We start from the raw sequence: 19,595 nt of genomic DNA, 5'->3' as shown, positions 1-19,595 counted from the left end.
TGCCTCCCTAGCTGTGGTTAGGCTCGTATCATCTGTGGATTAACACGGGGGGGGGGGGGGACCCTGTAAAGCACACTCACTAGAAGATTAAATATGTTCACTTTAAATCTTGAGTAATAAAGATCACTAGCCTGTTAAAGGAGTATATTTAGAGGAGACAAAAGATCTCATTCAATATTACAGCCCACTTTACAGAAAAAAAAAATCAAAATTTTATTTTTAATTGGCGTATTGGGATAAGAGAAATTGAAACCCCATTCAAAATTGGCAGTGTCCCTTCAATTCCCTAGATGTTCGATTATGGTGAATGTATTTTTCATAGCTTGAATGCCTATGGATACAGCACAGGAATCATTTTCATTTTCCTCTTGGCTGAAGTAAATTATCCACGCAGCAGAATGGGAGGGAGTTAGTGAGACCCAAAAGCACTGGGCGCAATGAATGGAGAAGAAAAGAGAAAGCGTAGGATCCAACAGGGGAAGACTAGAGGGGATGAGCACCACTTGGGCCAATGTCTGATGGAGTATATGAAAGGAAGGCTCAGAGAAGCCTGATATTAAATCACAGAAAATATTTTCAGTCTTCTTCAGGCCGAAACCAGTTATTGGCATGAAGCCAAGAAAATTGTTTGCATTTTACTTAGGAAGTGGTAATATTCTTCCTTAGCCATTCTCTTCTTGATTAAATCTGTTTTAGGATAGCAAGCAACTTCATATATCTTCAAGAAATTAAATGGACACTGTCCGGTTAAAAATTGTGGGCTGAATTCTGCTTCCCTTTCTTAGTTTGTAACCCTTTAGCTTTCAGCTGCATGGCAGGGGTGCAATGGAGAGCAGAATTTATCCCTATGAAAACACATTTCCTTCCCTGTGTAATCTCTTAGATTATAAAAACTGGAAGAGCTGGAAGGGTAAACCCAGAACATCTCACCCTTTTGCTGCATATTGACCCTTGCATTTCATTCTGTTTGGACTAGTGCTGGTCAAAAAACAAGGAAAATGACTTCATGAAAATGTCCAAGTTATTTCTGTTTTGCTGGAGCTTTCTGTATTTTACCCAAAGTTGTGTTCCCCCTCCCCCTTCCATTTACTGCAAACTGTCTTTTCTATTAACCCAAAATTTTGATAAAAATGTCACAGGAAAAAGTCACAAAAATCAGAAAATGTTGATGATGTTGACAATTTTTTTACAGAACACTTCTTAAGCTGCTATTCCCCTCCCTCTTCTCCCCCCGGATAATCCTACAAAGAGACCCTCACCCAGGACTATGAAGAGATATATGCCTTAGATTGAATATGACAATGCTAAAGAAACCAAACAATTTTACTGTTAAATGTTTTTCTTACACAGCATTGAACAGATCCAGTGAATTTGCCTCAAGACCTGGTGTTTGTCCAGAGCAGGGAATAGAATCTTTCAACTATTCATGCACACTTGATACTGATTGTCCAGGACTTAAAAAATGCTGTAACTCATCCAGAGGAATAGGTTGTGTGGATCCTATACCAGAGGGTATGTTATTGATAAATTCTAACCTCCCTCCAAAAGAAGTAAGCCTTTCTTTTTCTCCTGCAGATGAGGGCAAACAAAGCAATTGTGTATCTTCATACATTAATCTGATTTCCATCAATTCAAGGATGATTGGTTTCAATACTGAATCTGTGAGCCCTTAATAAAGGGTTTGCAGGTTTGGTGGAAATTTCTTGCTCTAATTCTTTTCCCCTGCTAGTTCTGTCATTTGAATTATATGAGAGATACCTTGATATGTGTTGGCTGTACATGGTACATTCACAGATTCTGGGTCAAAGCCCACTGCAGCCAATGGGAGCCTTTCAACTGACTCCAATTTGTTCCCGATCAGGCCCAAATTTATTTTATATTTTAATTTTGTTCAATTTTAGAGAGAAACCTGCAAAAATATTGGTATAATGTGTCAGTCCTTGTGAAAATGGATTTTAATGAATTAAGCAGAGTGGATCCAAGACTTTTGAATCATTCACGCCTTTTGCACTCGATGGTATGTATAGATACAAAGAACCAAAAGCTCTTATGTTCTTGTTTCTCTCATTGCACTGGCATTATTGATACTCAGTACCAACACAGCCACGCTACATTGGGCTGGAAAGGTTGTTTGTGCTGGGCAGGATCTTCTTATCCAGCCACTCCCCCATATCATAGCAGGATAGATTTAATTTTTCCTAATGAATTCTCAATAGGTGAACGCCAGTTTTACTTTTGTCAAGTAACAGCAACTCCATAGTTCCTTTTGATATTTCTCAAGACACTGAAAAGGAGTTTAAAGTTCTTATGCTATAAGATCTAATTTTCCTTCTACTCCAGTGACACCTGCTCTGTCTCTAACCCCTATTTGAAAACAGAGATGGACTTGAGAGACACAATTTAGGCCTGGATTTAAAGAACTACAAAGTTGGGTGTTTTCAGACCTGGGGTTTTGGTTTGACTCATTCTGGAAACAAGGGCCAGCTGTGAAATTGGGATCTAGATATTAGTCAGATTCTGAATCCTCCAAATTTTGATTGTTTAGCTCCAGGGGTAAAAGGTAGTTGTGGGTTACAGGGAAAGTCCTAATGAGCTTCTGAATGAGCTCAGTCGCTTTGTTAGAATGGCGCATGTGCAGTCTGGTCCTCACTAGGAGCTGTGAAGGACTGGAGCATGCTCAGTGCATAAGGAATCTTCAGAGGATTTAGCTGCTAAGCTCTAGCAAGTTTCTACTGAGCATGTGCAAAGAGATTTTTCAGAGGCTTTAAACTTGTTCAAATTTGGGTGGCTTTTCACAGTAGGAACAAAAAACCTCTCTCTGACACAAAAATCACCCCCTGCTAAATTGCAAGTCCCTGCTCCAAAGCAAGTGGGCAGTATTATTTCTCAAAGAAAAGGTTGCCAAAATATTCTTAACATTGCAAAACAATGTATTTCCCCCTAGCCTCATTCTTGGAAACAGCTGAACCATTTTGGTAGAAACCTTTAAAAAAAAAAAAAAAGACATCATGAGGCAGACGTCCAATTTCAGATTAAATGGTTGAATTTTGGCAAAGTTTTAAGATTCTGTTTTTGGTTGCTTAAAAGGGAAGTGTTTGGTCCTCTTAATAATAGATAGAGCTACTAGACCTGCCTGTAATAAGTGTCTTCTTGTTATTGAAGGGACCTGTCCATAACAACCTTACCTTCCTTTTCTTATGTGTTCCTGGCAAAGTTTTTAGAGCTGACAGAGTTCAACTCCTTCATTATTTTTGCAGTTATCACACTGTATCCTTTTCTATGAAATAAGAGAAATAGGAATGTTCATTCTGTACAAATTCAGACCAAAATATTGCTTGTTTTTGTATTCTGAATGAATGCTTACTTGGTTCAGTTTAGTATTAGTTCTAATATGATAATCACTGGATAGGTTATACCTCATTGATGCTCAGTTGTATTGTTAAACAAATCAGATATAAAAGAATTTATTCATCTCTTTTACAGATGACTGGTGCATTATGGCCCTTAAATTCCTCAGTGTACCATATCCAGACTACTCAGGCAGAAACATATGCTGGGACATTAGCATCTCAGGTTCTGATTGGATTACATCAGCCAGCTCCACTAACGAAAGTTTCTTCTTTGTTGAAAGACATTGTGAAGCGTGTGTATGAAGTTATCAACATAGATGTTCGAGGTTGTTATTTATTATGGTTCTGTCTCTTGGGGAAACATTCAGAGTAACTCAGAGTTTTAGCCCTATGGCTCTCCATTGACTTCATGGGAAATATGAAATGAAACTTTGCAAATATGGGTGTCTAAGATACCTGCTCTATGGGACATGAAGTTTTTAATGAGTAGATATTTGGAAATCTGCATTTTGGTGGGGATTCTCTTGGCTACTCAAGAAGAAATATACTTTCATAAAGTAGAATATCTTTAGACTTAAAGGAAATGTATGCCTGAATTTGTGGCACAATGGTAGCCATTTTAAATAGGTGATATTAATAAAAAACTTTCAAGGTGCACTTTGAAACCAAGAATTCTTTGTATTTTGGAAACTTGTTGCGAATGTTACTGCAGATAACTTGGATGAACAAATGAGAATATGATTTGTCTAGATATTTAGGGTGCACACATTGCTGTGGTATATAAGTCCCAATATTTAGGCCACTTTCTTAGATTCTATCACCTAAATCTGATCTATTTACCAAAACATTACTATTTAAGTCTTTGAAGATTTAAAGCTCCAAAAATGCAGTACAAACGCTTCTTGGCATAAAAACATAATTTGAAGAATAATGCTTTAAAGACTCAATCCAACTCCCCCTGCAGTCAATGGAAAGACTCCCATTGACTTCAATGGGTTTTAACTCATGCCCTAGAATAGCAAGGAAGTCAAAATAATTTTAGAAATCATGTCTTAAAAATAAGTTATGGGAGAGTTATAATTGGATCAAAGCTAGTTCTAGGGAGGTGGTAACACTGCAGTCCCATGTGGCATTCCCACACTCCTCTCTATGGCCAAAATAAGGGGGCTGCGAGAGGTAATGATAAAATACTTCTTTTTTTTTTCTTTCACGGCAACAAGCTGGAAGGGGTGAGAGTGGCAGGGACTTCACAGAGAGGGTGGTTGTGGGATGGACTCTGTGGGTGAGGAGACATAATAAAGGAGTAGCACTGAGGAAAATAGCATTCTTGTATGACTTTTGCATTTCCTTTAAAAATGTGCAAAACTGACACTGGGCTAATCACAGTCCATGAACAAGTTTCAAAATGAAACTTCTTCCCGTAATTTACATAGGCAATTACTTCATTGTGGACTTAGCTTTGAGAGTAGCAAATCATTCTTTCTACAGTAGGTGCTTTGAAATTGCTTGTTGACCAGATTTTGATCTCAGTTGTGCTGGTGCAAATCCAGAGTATCTCCAGTGGAGTTACTCCTGATTTACACTGCTGTAATAGTGTTCATAGTTTGGCCTTCCCTATGCTATAGACTGCAGGTGAATCCCTGTGCTTCTGTCGACACTTGTAAATTCTGTCCTAAACTATGCTCCTCTCTTTAGATGTAAATGAATGTTCCCACATTGAACTCAATGCTTGTTCCAAATCAGAGCTTTGCATAAACATAGAAGGTTATTATAACTGCACTTGTGAACACGAACATGTGGACTGGAATTCTAGTCAGCCACGCAAAGAATGTAAAGGTATGAAGCCTGGGCCTGATTTTCAGAACTGATGAGCACTCACCTGAGGGATTTACTTAATGGGCTGAAGCCAAGTAAAGGAGTTCTGGAGCAAATGTACTCTCTGCCCTTTATGACAGGAGTTGGGAGTGGAAGATGGCATAGATCTGCCTATTTACTGTTTCATTGTTGATTGTTTTAGCAAAAACATCCATGTATTTTATCACACAATCCCAAACCATTTCCTATACCTACCCAATTGCTAAAAGCCCCATCTGCCCACAATTCAGCTGCCAAAACCTCTAGCTTTAATCTGTGATAACTTCTATGATCCAGTCATGCATTATCAATACATATTCCCTGGGTCATGGGGAAATGCAAATATGTGTAAGAAGATTCTGCATACTGAAAGTCCCCTTGCACTTTCAGCTGCACACAGTATTTATTACTGTCCTCAACTGTTGTGTAATGTGAACCTTAAGCTGTTAAACTCTTGCTGTGTACCACATCAGACACCTCTGCAGTTCCTTATGGCACAATTCAGAAACGCATTTAAACGTGCTTAAATCCCACTGATTTCAATGGGACTACTCATGTGCTTATAGATACACATGTCAGTTAGTGTCTGTAGGATCAGGGCCTGAGATAGTAGTGATTCTTTGAGATTAAATATATGTGTAAGATATAATTATTATTTTATTCTTGTTTCAATTTACATTACTTACATTGCACTGATTTAGTCTTATCAGCTGTTGAAAATGTGGATGATGATTAATCTGGATTTGTTTTGCTAGGAATGGCTAATTATTTAACAGTGCCCTTTCTTCCTTATTATGATAGGTTCTACTCCAAGTTCACCATATGATCCAGTTAGTACTAGCAATAGTTCTGTTGCTATAAGCAAATCAACAACTAACAAATCTACTGATTCAGAATGTTGTAAGTAACCTTGGATGTTAAGTAATATTTCTTGATTTAAAGTCCATCACCAATTCAATCCCCTCTGTCCTGAAGGCCGTTTAGAATGTCTACAGTGGCATTTGAGAGATCTTACTAAGAATGATCCTCAATAGATTAGCCTTTTAATTACTCAGTTTAGTTCCTTTACTTGAGCAGTATCTCAATACCATTAACAATCTCCCCCTCTTTTTCTTTACAGAGGAGAAGGTTTTAAGAGGTGACCCTTTGTCTAGTTCCCAGAGACTGTCAGTTATTATGACTTTGATCCTCATCTTTGTCCTGTACTTGCAATTTAATTTGATGTTGCAGAAATTAAATCAGACATGTTAGAGCAGTAGGCATTATGTCTTTGGCCTCTAGGATTTGTAAAAATATCTGTCTGCTAGGCCATTGGTTTGAATGACTGGGAACAGATCCTTTCCATTGAAACAGGCACCCACATGGTTTAGTTTTTAAAAACCTTTTATTCCCTTTTTCTTAGAAAGTTCAATCAACATAAAAAGAACTGAAACTGTGACTGACTGATGCCAGGGTCTCCAGTTCTATGTTGAGTGTCTGTATGAAAACTAGGATCCAAGCTTTGCTCTGATTTACACTTCCTTGAGGGGTAGCATTTGGCTGAGGAAGTGCATTGGATGAGCAAAGTGTATAATAAATAAAGAATACATGCATATAGAGAGACCAGGAAGATGAGATAACATCTTTTATTGGGCCAACTTCTGTTGGTGAGAGAGACAAGCTTTTGAGCTTCACAGAGCTCTTCTTCAGGCTCAAATGCTTGTCTCTCACCAAAAGAAGTTGGTCCAATCAAGGATATTACCTCATCTACCTTTTCTCTCTCATATCCTGGGACCAACATGGCTGCACCAACTCATCCATGCATATAGTACATATGATAATTACACCAAAGATATTGAATGCTGTTATTGATTCCTAATTCTGCAACCCTTATTCAAGTTGAATGGCATTCTACTCTGAGTTGTATCATTGAGATTGAATTTACATCTGTCATTCAAGCCAGTGTTTTATTGGATGGGTATCTGTATTAATATAGATCAATCACAAATCCTGGAGGCAAAAGAGGAAAACAAATTATAAGTTTATAGATAATGGCTCCAGTGGGGCTACTTGTGAAGTAGGATACTACTCTGTATAAGTGACAGAATCTGGCCATTTATTCTGCAAAGAGCAATTTCACTCTATTGATCAAACCAGTATATGTATATAATGGGTTTGAAGTACATCATCTCTTAGAAAAAATGTTCCTTTCACTTTTGATGAAGCCTCCTTGTGCTATTATAGATCACTCTACAATTAGAAACCACCGAATCTCCAGTGTTACCAGCAGCAGTTTTGAAGTATCTTGGACTGTAAATTCTACTCTGAACCACACATTCCAAGTAAAAGTCTACAAGGGCAAAGAGTTGCTCACAAGAATGGAAACTACAGAAATGAAAATGGATGTGTCTGGGCTGGAAGCAGGTATAATATACACGGTGAAGATCAGCTATGAAGCTTGTGGAAAGAACATTCTCTCCTATCAAAATGTCAAAACTGGTAAATACCACCTTAGAAATGTTGCACATGATTCCACGCTCTGTCCTGTAATGATTCCCCAGGATGCCTTCAAGACTCCACCTCCCTATCACCTTCCACTCACATGCTGTCTTCCTCTTAGGCAATGCTAGTGTCATTCAGATAACCAGCCAGCAGGGGTTGTGCTGAGTTATGTGGTTCTTTTGTTATGCATCTGATAAAGTGAAGCATTTGCTTCAGGACTCAGGCAATTAGAGACATACATCTAATTTAGAATTTGGTGTTGCCAGTTTGGCAATGAAATCAGCTGCTCTTGCTGCACTACCCTTTTTCAAATAAAGCTGAATTTTGGGGGAGGTCCTGCTTTTGCCTGATTTATAGCTGGGTTGAGAGAGGAACAAGGAAGTGAATGATTTACTTTAGGTATAAATCAGGAGCTTCTTTGAGAATATTCTAACTGATGCACTGCTTGAGTGAAGGCCAGATTTTGGTGAGCTAGTATGCAACAGATCAGGATTGAAGTACATTGGTGAGAGCCATGTAATGAATCTTGCAGAGGATATACTATATTACTTCTGGTTCCATCCACTCAGCCAGTGCTGCTACCCCCTTACTTTCCTGTGCACCAAACAGCCTCCTGAATTTTAAACAAGATACAATATTCTTGTCTGAATGAGGTCAGTATTTGCAGTGACGTTCGTTAACGAGCCTCACGCTCCAAGGCATAAACTGGTCACTAGCTGGTAGGGTGACCAGGTGTCCCGATTTTATAGGGACATTCCCGATATTCAGGACTTTTTCTTATATAAGCACCTGTTACCTCCCGCCCCTGTCACAATTTTTCACACTTGCTATCTGGTCACCCTACAGGTGGGGTGAAAGAGAAATTTCCCTCTTGGTAGAATATGGTATAATTAGCTGCATCATTGTGTGGGGGTTACACCTGCTCTAAAGTATCCAACGTTGGTCAATATTGGACTATTAGGTGTACCATTGGTCTACTGAAGTTTTGCTGTTCCTTTGGTCTGAAATTATTTCCTGAGACCCACATGGCTTCTTAAATATTTGTCAGTAAAAATTAGAGGTCAACAATTCTGTTTCATGATGGTTTTCAAGGTTTCAAAATTTGTTTTTGTTTCATACTGGAATGAGGACAAAACCTTTTGAATGTTTTCACAAAACAGAAGTGCGTTGAAAAGGTTAGGTTTTTGATTCTTCTCATCCTGGTTATAAGTTACCAGAGAACCCTGGACCTCAGAAACTTTCCCAGAAAAAACTTTGTCAAATGTCTCTGAAAAACATTTGGGTTTCAATAAAAGAGATGAAAACCTTTGGGTTCCAACCAGCTCTAAGCAAAATATTTGGTTACAGCCATTGTAAGGTTGTTGCTAGTCAGTTTTTTTGTAGGATTCTTCCCTTTAATCAGCTAAGGAATGACAATTGTTTGGCTCTGTAAGGAACTCCCTTATCTCTTTTGGAGGAGAAAATAGAAGCTATAGCAGTTGAGGAAATATAGGTACATCAGTCAGATATGACGGTAAAGCCATCAAAAAAGAAAAGGTCTCAACTGGAGACTGAAAGTATCTATCTTAACTGCTTTACCTTGTAACATCTATGGTTACAGGCTCTGCTGATTTCAGATAATACACTGTACATGAAAGCCATTATTGTTTGTGAGGCAGTGGAAACTGTATGTACTTTGTCCAATCTTTATTTTAGGAGTACTGTTAATACCACGTAGCTGAGATCTGGAAAATAATTTCCAAGGACAAGTTGTGATGACCTCATAGGAACCCAGACCTGGATTTAAAAACACATTGGAGAATTGTTAAGTGCTTGCCTCAGTCTTTAGAAGATCAGTATCAGAAAACGGGCTCTAGTTTCTTAGTTTAACATTAACACCTAAGAAATATAGTGTCCCATATACTTTGCACTAGTACTAGGTTATTAGACAGAGAATCTCACCTTCAGCACTAAGTATTTCTCCAATTATGTTTTCTTTTTCTAACACCTGCCCCACCCATTCTTAATTGCTTTATTTCTATACAGCTCTTCACTGATTTTTGGGGATAGATGGGTCTAAAACAAATATTTGGATACAAAGTCTAGCTCAAACTTCTTATATAATGGGTGACCACAAAATGGATCTGATAATTCCTAAATGTTAAGGGTTAAAATCTGAACTTTCCCAAACTTCAGAGCGGTTAGATTCAGGTCAGATTCTTGGCTGTTGTAAATCAGAGGAGCTCCATTGACTTCAATGAAGCTATGCTATTCCACTTTTGGTTCTCAGTGTTTCAGTTTATGCCTGAACCCAGTTCTGAGATTTTGATTCAGGTCCATCAGTTTTGATCAAATAATTTCCTCTTCTCCTTTACCAGTATTTCAATATTATGTCTTACAGATGCCCAGATATTCGGTGTTACAGTAAAAATCCTGAACTATAACTTCACTGAACATTTCCACAACACCAGTAGCTCAGAATATCATGAATTTTCTACACTGTTGCTCACAGAGGTAACACTAAAACATATGTGTGTGATTCTTTTTAACTTGGGATTTACTTAATGTATCAGAGAAGCTTGTATACATTTACAAAATCTGGTAAAATCCTCAGGCCATTTCTTTGGACCTTCACTTACAATTGAAACAAAAGCTGTTGGCAAAATAAAAAAGTGAATCAAGGCCCTGACCTGATTGCCACTAAAGTCAACGGAAGTTTTGCTTAACAGAGGAGTGAAGGAAAAAACAGTGGTATGGAGGGGCCATGTCCATTTCAGATGTTTATATTGACAATGAATTTGCTTCAAGTTGATCTCAAGATTTTAATGGATCTTTGAAATGATCATGGGGCATGGATTTCTTTGTGTTCTGTTTTCAGCAAATTTTCACCTATTCTCAGAGCTCTTTCTCTTTTAAGCAGAGATGATTGGGTCAGGATTAGATATTCACATACTGCACGCCATGAATCTAAAGTCTTATCAATTCATCAGTCATGAACTATGAAGTAAATAGGCCTGAGCCAGGGAATTTGGATCCAGACATGAACTTTCACAAAGTGTGGGGAGTTTCAGATAGGGTACACTGTTTTAGTTCCATCTTAAAGAGAAGGGCCCTGATTGTGATCTAAATCCAAGCCCAGAATTTCCCAAAACTAAAGGGACTTGGGACCATTTGTACCTATAAGATTAAAAAAAGACTGACAACAAGAAAGATTGGCCATGCAAGACCAAATTTTCAAAGGAAAACGTAACAGGTACATTTGCTTACCTAAATGGACATTTGCATATGCAAAATGGATAATTGCTTACGTAAGTGCAAGATGTAGGTTTCTGCAGCCATGAATACTCCACCCTTGTTGTGGAGGGGCATTTTTGTAGGTCTGGCTGACTCAAACTGCCCAATATTTTCAACACCATCCCAAGCCACAGGAAATTCAGAACTCAGACCAGTCAAATAGTTTGCTCATATTCATGAATGTTTTGAGCAAACCTTAGCTCAGTTTGAGCAAACCTCCACTGCTTTATGGTTTCATATAGAGTAATAGAGTTTAAGGCCAGAAGAGACCACCAGATCATTTAGTCCACTGTTTCTCAACGACATCTGTGAACTGGTGCCAGTCCCTGAGATCTCCCTGACATAGTTTAGGAAGGTCAGCAAGCCGGTCCCTGGTATCAAAAAGGTTGAGAAACACTGATCTAGTCTGACCTCCTGTATAGCATAGGCCTCCAACACCCCCCAGCACCTGCACACTAATCCCACATTGTAAACTCAAAGCAAAAGCTTCCAGGTTCATGCAGAAATCATGGTTGAAGGTTGAAAGGTTGAAACCCAGAGAAAATTCTGCTCAAGCACCTGTAAGGCAAAACTGCCAAGTTTAGCACATATCTAACACTGACATTAGTGCACTAGAATCATCCCTCATGTAACTCTATGGGCTCAGTATATACATCCACTCAGCTCAATGCTGGGAAAGCATAATACATTTGTTGGGTTGACTTTCAGTCAATTCATCCAAATAAAACTGATTTATATAAGCTACCCATTTTTTTAAAAGTCAATTTTTTCTTGTCTCAATCTGATTTCTTTGTAATTGGATTCAGTTACAATTGGGTTGGGATTGTGTGAAACTGCAGTCTGAGGGTTTCAATCAGGTCACATGGAATTGAACAGGTGAACTAGGGACAAACCAGCAGATGAGAGCACTAGAATTATACCAAACTGGCATCAAAAGTTGATTGGACATGAAGTCACTGGGCCACATTCAGGCCTCGTGCAAGTGAGTTCAATGCTAATGAAATCAGTGGAATTCTGCTCATTTGAGCCAGGCCTGAATTTGGTCCATAGCGTCATCGTTCATTAGAAATGACATTTTCCAGAAGTGCCTAAGTCCCATTTTCAAAAGTCTCTGAGGTGCCTTAGTCTCACTGAAAGTCAATGAACCAATGAGATTTAGGCTCTGAAGCACCTTAGTGAGTTCTGGAGATGGGACTTAGGTTTCTAAACCACTTAGGAGCATTAACATTTTTTTAACTGTAGTTCAGTTTTATAGTAGAGAGCAGCTCTTTTCTTTGGGTCCAGAGTGCTCAGGACAGGACTCAGGGAAAGGGTAGGAAGGTGGGTTTATGCTGCCTCTGCACTCCCTGATCCCAGGGCTGATTTGACCTCAGATATATGTTAGAGCCATCTCAGAGCTGCTCTAACGGGGATCAATCCAGTAGTTTATCACAGCATGCTCCAGCCATCTTCTTCTCCCCATCATGCCTGTGACCTGGTCCTTACTCTTGTGGGAACAAAGGAGGTTGGTTATGGATCCTGGCTATGCTGGCCCAAAGGCACCCAGGCAGTCCCCTATGCCAGGGAAATTGCTAGCTGGCCACCTAAACCAGGACTGAGGCTATTTTCTATCACCAGAGCTGTCCCTCATTGGGGCTGAGAAGTTGATCCAGAATCTGAAGTGCTCATTGACCCATCTCTGTTTTTATCACCATATATCACATCTTTTAGGACTTCATTCTCATTTACATTGTGGCCCTTTGCACTGCCTTGGCAGAGCAAATGGACCTTAAGGTGAGCATAAATTACTTTCACTCCCAAATTAAAGTTCCTTTATGCTGCCAGAGTGGTGCAAAAAGGGGCCTTAGTGTAAATGAGAATTAGGCTTCAGAAACTCTATTAGTGCTTGACAGCAATGGGCACTTATACACAGAGAGGTAGATATGATAGTTTTGAATCTCTTACTACACACTACAAATATTCAAAATGTATTGATTCTACATTCTTAATTCACGTTATGTCTTTCCACTGTGTTGTGAATGTATTAGACTCAGCTGAATTATTCTTTGCTGATTTGTATGACAGATGGGAGGTGTTTTTCTATAAATGGTGTGTATATATAGAATAATAAAATGGAGACAGCATAAATGTTAATTTCATATGGAATGTGCTACTTGAATTGTATTCTTATTACCAATATTTCTCTCACTTTTTTCAGATTGAAAACTCATTTCCACCGAATATTTATATATTATACAAAACTGGGAAGCTGAAGGTGCAAATTGAGTCCCTGAAGGCTGGAAGTATCATTGTGAGGCTTAGAATCATCATACAAAATCCCGAGTTTCCAATAGACATGTCCACATTTGCTCCTATGCTTTCTTCTCTGTATAACAGTTCAGTGTTTTTGGTTGATCAGCAGAGCGCCTCAGTAGAAGGTAGATTTTTTTTTAATATTATTTTCATAACCTACAGTATCATTTGCATTCTTTGTTAAAAATACTTTACATCAAAATAAGGTCCAGTATTAAGCTTACAGCAATAGTATTGAAAGGAAAATAATGAAATCAGACCTCCCTTCACAGGCTTAGAACTAGAATGAGCCTCTGGCAACTCTTTGTCCCTTGGCCCACATGATAAGGGGAAAAGGGATGGCAGGTGTCTTGTGCCTCTGTGGGAATCCTTTCCTCTGTTTATGGTTTCTGGGTCCTGATGTGGGGATAAGTGGAGCCTGGATAAGCCAGTTTCCCTCCCTCCATCCTCTTCTTTGTGGGATGCTAGGAGGTTGCCATCTTGTGGATAGTTGAGGACAGTGTGTGGATTACTCTGGAGACGTGAAATATACACCCCCTCTGGAATACTTTGTTCAAGGCTACTGCTGTTGTGTTTGGTCCAGCTCTTAATAAATGCAATTCAACATTTCCATGATAGGAGTCCAGTTAGAGAAATTACCTGATATCATCCCAGTGAAATGAACTAAAGAACTGTGCATGGAATTTATGTTGTTAGTAGTCCTCTATTGATCTACAGTACCCACTATTTTTTCTAATCAGATGTTTCTGTCATCAGGTTTCACAACTGATGAGCCAGCCAGAGTTCAGACAGTTGCCAAAGGCAGCAAAATAGGTGGTTGTATCTCTGAGTAATGTGTCCTATGAAAGCTTTATTTAGCATGGTCAAGAAAAACACCCTTTCAACTTGCAGAACTGGGTGGATGGAATTAATGAAGAGACAAGCTGCAGCTGAAGCATACACTGATCAAACTTCCATGAGATACAATCTTGCAAAGTGATAATCAGTGATGTGTGCCAAACTACATCACAAACATTAGAGTGTTCGCTCCTTGCTGCACATATATTATATAGGAATTGTGAGTGTCAAGGGGTGGGGAGAGAGCAAAAGTTCTAAAAGGTTTTAATTTAGAAATTCATGAGAGTTCTTACCTAGTAGCAGTTCTCTAGAATGGCACAGACAACTACTCCACTCTCCTGTTCGGCTGAAAAAGGCTTTTATATTTCTTACCTCTGGGCAAACATTTGTTTATCAATCATTTCTGAAAGTTAAATGCAGGAAATAGAACTGAAAAATGTAACACATGGGGAAAGATTTGTCCATCAGGCTTCCCAGCTGTATCAAAACTGCATCTGAAACCATTCCTGGATATCATGTCCATATCTTCAGCTGGTGTAACCAGTATAACTCCATTTCTATGAATGAAGCTACACTGTTTTACACAGACTAAGGATAAGGACAAAGTGCACTTGGCAGACCAGTGAATCCAGCCTTAAAACAGCAGAGCTGAAAAAATCAGAAAGGCTAATATAGTAGAACGTACTGGGACAATAAGCCTTTTTCTTTGGGATCATGTATTACCATTATGTATTATGTCTATTGTGGTAGTGCCTAATAAACCACCGAAGAATGGATGCTCATTGTCCTAGGCACTGTACAGTCAGAGTAGTAGACAGGCCCTGCCCCAAAGAGATGACAATCTAAATAGATAAGGTAGATAAAGAATACATGTACATGCCTTTACATAGGCACATATAACGTATCAGCAGAGTGAACAGCGTGATGGCCCTTAAAGAATTATTTTTATAATTGTTCAAGTGGGATGAAGATTAGCTAGATGAAATGACTTAACTTTTGAGTGTAGACAAGGCCTTAAGTCAACCCAGCTACGTCGCTTAGGGATGTTTTTAAAAAAAAAAAAAATCCAGACCCCTGAGCAATGTAGTTAAACTGACCTAACCCCTGGTGTAGATTGCACTAGGTTGATGGAAGAATTCTTCCATTAACCTAGCTATTGCTTCTCAGGGAGGTGGAATAACTGTGCCAATGGGAGAACCCCTCCTGCAGTTGTAGTAAGTGTCTACACCCAACTGCTACAACATTTCAAGAGTAGACAAGCCCTAATGAATGGAGAAGGGACACTGAAGTGAGGGGTAATAGCATGGGAGGAAAGGGAGGAGGGAAGTATGGAGAGCAGGTGGAATGATGCTGATAAATAAAGACTGTGGTGGATGGGGCGGGAAAGGGTTGGTGCAAACAGCCAATCAGCACAAAACAGAGAATTTAGCTACTGTAACTGTTACATCATGGAATAAGGTATCAGACTTGAGAGGTAAGGGAATTTGCACACTGAGGGTACACTAAGCAAAATGACAGGAAATCTCAGTGACAATCCTCATGAGTAATGGAACGTAAATTATTTTATAATTAGAGCTGAAACTTCCCACTAACAGCATAAAACTGTATCAAGAGTCACAATGGTACCATGTCTTGGTAAAACATTAGTGAAGTTCTTGCATTCCTCCTACTGTGGTAAATTGTGGTACTTCACTACCTATCAAGGGGTTGAGGTTTCAATTTAAAAATGCATGTGGACTTGGGATAAATAAAATATGGCAATTAGCTAATGAGTCTGAAAGAGAGAGAATTAAAATGTCACCCGGGAGGGAAGTACCAAGTAAGGCATGTGTTCATGCACAAAGACAAATGCATGCGTGCGCACACACTTTTCCTCTTCTGTTCCTAGAACAGAAGTTTCCTTTGTTATTGAAAAAAAGTCACAGTAATGAATGTCTGCACATTTTTCAGAACAAGAGCCTAAGACGTTATTTTGAGAAACTCAGTTTTGCAGTCCTTTGATCAGGGTGATTTGCAGTATGGACTACGTTTTTAGCATAATCTTTTTTTCAAGTGAACTAATGATCTGATCCTGTGAAAATTTAGACATGAAAATAACTTTACGTGTGTGAGTAATCACGTTGAACTTAATGGGACTACTTACATATGTAAAGTTAATCACATGTTTAAGGGTTTGATGGACTGGCATCCAAGTATTAATAAAAGTTGTTGGAGAGAGAACCCTTGAGAATTGTTTTATATTAGCCACACTCATACCACTGGCAGGGTGATGGACGCTTTTTCCACTTGACTGTAGCAGGGTGCCCGTAAAGCATTTTCTTACATATCCAATCCATGATCTCTTTCCTGAGACTGCCTAAAAGGGTGTCAGCTATGACAGTAGTTTTTATTATATTTCTTTTACAAAGAATACTTTTTTTTAAAGAAAGGGAGTTTTCACCCTTAGAACTGCCTCTTCCAAAAGTTCAAAAGTGTTCCTTGTGGGCATCACTTCTTCCAAATAAGAAAAATTTTGGATCCAAATTCTGTTTAAATCTAAATCAGATATCCAGTGGACTTGCTGGGCCAGATGCATGCTTGGGTGTAACTTCACTGGTACATGAAATCTCATGAGACGTTGTAAACTGAATTCAGTAGTGTGTACACTCTGGACTAACGTGCCCCATTGTTTTTCTGGCATAAATGCATATTTTATTTTCTTATACCCAATTAACTTTCTCTGGTTCAAGCCTATAGTGTGTCTAATTTTACATCTATGGAAAGATCTAAAGAATCCCCTTTACAAAAATCTTTTCCTGGCTAGAATGCTCATTTTAAAATTTTTATCTGCAAGGATCTCAATATTAGGCAATGTTCCGAGTCATTCAAAGCTTGGATCTCAGGTAAACTGTGAGGCCTGAGAACTATTTAAGTAAGTTCAAGGGTATTTTGTGATTATTTCTAGTTATAACCCAATTCAGCCAGAAGAGAGGAGTTGTTTTACTGACACTTTGTTTTTGGCATTACAGACTGGGATGAATGTGCATCTCGTTCAGAGAATGACTGCTGTATGTATGCAGAGTGTATCAATTTAATGGGCTCATACATGTGCAGATGCAAGACAACCATGGATACCAATCCATTGCGACCTGGAAGAAACTGTGAAGGTGAGCAAGAGATTTTCATTTAGTTTCTTTCTTCAGGAAGAACTGTAACACATCATTTCCCCACTTCCACTTCATTTTTATTATTATCTATATCATTTATATAGTGCAGAAGGTGTGCACAGTGCTTTACACATGTATATAAGGCAAGGTCCTTGCCCCAGGAAGCATACAGTCTACCATCTCCTATGCTCAAGGGCCTGCATTGTGACTGCCATCTTTCCAGGAAGGGACAACAGAGTGGATCTCCCTTTGGAACATCTCCATATCACTCCTTTCTCGGCCAGAAGGGTGGCTTTTGAGTAATGAGTTCCCGTGCATCCCAGGGGCTAAGTGCTCTCTTCAGTGGTTACCCATGTCCTGCTGACCAGAGGAGAGGGAGACCAGGAATTTAATCTGCTTCTCTTGTGTAGTAAGGCAGAGCACTCAAGCACACTGCCAGATCCTGTTTTGAGTAGCTTATTGGGTAAATATGTTAATGAAATACATGCATCTTGCTTACATGACACTAAAATGATCTGATATATTTTAAAATAAAATAGCGAGTGTTCTGATGTTTTATTCCTTTGGTTTGAACTTCCATTTCAGTGTCATAACAATGTTGTTACAGGTGAAATTGTGAGCCCAATTACTGATGGGATGCCTCCAGATGCATCAGGCAGCACAGAAATACCACCTGAAACAAGTACTGCCCTGTATGCTTCACCAGCAGTCACTGAAATAAGAACAATGACTACTCTCCGCTCCGAGATGAGTACCACATTAAATATACCTGCTATGCTGCCATCAAGTGGCACACAAGCCTCAATCAGTCATCCTTACATCAACACTCCTCCAGTAACTCAGAGAAAAGGCATGGCATCGTCAATTAGTTTTGGAAGAAATAATAGCACAATCGGTATAGAGAGTCCAACAACACTAGTCTTGGTGACAGAACATTGGAAAGCTGTAAGTGCATCACTAGAAAACTCTGTTCGAGAAACTTCAGCTGGTGCACCACAGCAACTGGCTCCTGTTACCAATGCCTCCGTGGATGCAACCAGGCAAGAGCAGCATGATTTACCATTGCCCATGTTATCTATGGTTTCAAATACAACTTATGCTGTTGTGAGAAATAAAGCTACAGGAGAGACCCACATACCTCTCCATGTTCCTGAAGCAAGTTCTCAGAATGGCTCCAGCACATCCCTGCCTATTACAGAAGACCCTACAATTCATACTCTAAATTCCACCCTTGATGTACATGAAGAGATGGGAAGAGCTAGCAACTCTTGGTCTGTGAGATCTCCTGAAGAATCATTCACAGTGGCAGCTCTTTCTCCAGACTTCTCACCCACTTCCAGCACAACTACTTTTCCGACCACAGATTGTAGTGAGTATGCTTCACAGCACTGTCCTGCATGCTTGCTAATTGTCCATAAGAAGAACAGTCAGGGTCCTGAAAGATGCATGGTTGGGTGTGTGTGTATTGGGGTGTGGAACTGGATTGATCAAAACTTAGTTCGACTTTCTTAAATATACATTTTCTCGTAGGCACTGGCATTGTCCTTGGGTGCATTTTTCTAAATAATGTTTGCCAAAACAACTGAACCTTCCAATATGTTGACAGTAGTTTCATGGATTTGTAACACTTTAGAAGTCTGTCCTCAAAAACAGATGAGGTGACTCATGTGACACCTTAAATGTCGCTCCATTTAAATGTATGATAAAAAACCTCCTGGGCCACAAAGATCTTGAGAGGGATCCTCTCTCCTGCTATGGCATGCTATGCAGCAGCATATGAAGGTTGTTTAAGTCCCTTTGCCATCTGAGGGAGTGTTTCCCTGGAACAGGACATTGTAGGACACCCATAGGTTGATGGGCCTGAATACCTGAGGTGAAGGAGAGAGAGATGGTCTGGTTTTGCTCTTCTCAGTCAAAGTTGCCAGTTAGGCAAGCGCCAGCTGGACTCCTGAAAACCACAGCAAATAGGGGAAGGTGTGGAAATCTGAGAGCAACTTCTTGAAGATTTCTAATGGCATTGAGGAGGCATGGTCTGTTTGGACCTGGAGAGATACACTACAGTGGTTCTTACAAATTTCCCACCTCTTTGGTTCAGCATTTGGATCTGAAACAGAGTTGGGGTTTGGATAAAAACTGTAGCCTTAACTCTGGATTTTGATTGTGTCTGGATCTGAATGTCACCCTCTTCAAGTGTTATATTTATTTATTTAATGTATTATTGAGTTGCTCCTGACTGGACTATTTCTGGTTGGCCCAGCCACTGCTTTCACCAGTGTCTCCTGATTTTAGCTTCTAATGTCTATTCTGAAAAGGAAATGGAGTCAGTGTATGCTTCTGCTTTACTGCTGCCTCTCTGCAGCCT

At 39.4% G+C, this 19,595-nt stretch overlaps 1 protein-coding gene across 1 annotated transcript in view; it reads left to right on the top strand.

The window, feature by feature from the left end:
* Positions 1 to 19,595, top strand: part of UMODL1 (uromodulin like 1) — a 59,668-nt gene that overhangs the window by 14,010 nt on the left and 26,063 nt on the right. Inside the window, 9 exon segments of the mRNA XM_067544995.1 lie at positions 1,351 to 1,512; positions 1,902 to 2,017; positions 3,484 to 3,676; positions 5,046 to 5,186; positions 7,428 to 7,682; positions 10,066 to 10,178; positions 13,156 to 13,375; positions 17,096 to 17,233; positions 17,841 to 18,602. Coding sequence (XP_067401096.1) covers positions 1,351 to 1,512; positions 1,902 to 2,017; positions 3,484 to 3,676; positions 5,046 to 5,186; positions 7,428 to 7,682; positions 10,066 to 10,178; positions 13,156 to 13,375; positions 17,096 to 17,233; positions 17,841 to 18,602 — 2,100 coding nt within the window.

Source organism: Emydura macquarii, unplaced genomic scaffold, assembly GCF_026122565.2.
Source record: "Emydura macquarii macquarii isolate MOO-44397 ecotype Brisbane River unplaced genomic scaffold, CSIRO-AGI_Emac_v2 contig_1043, whole genome shotgun sequence".
In the NCBI taxonomy this organism is placed as follows: domain Eukaryota; kingdom Metazoa; phylum Chordata; order Testudines; family Chelidae; genus Emydura; species Emydura macquarii.
This window is presented reverse-complemented; position numbering and strand designations above follow the sequence as displayed.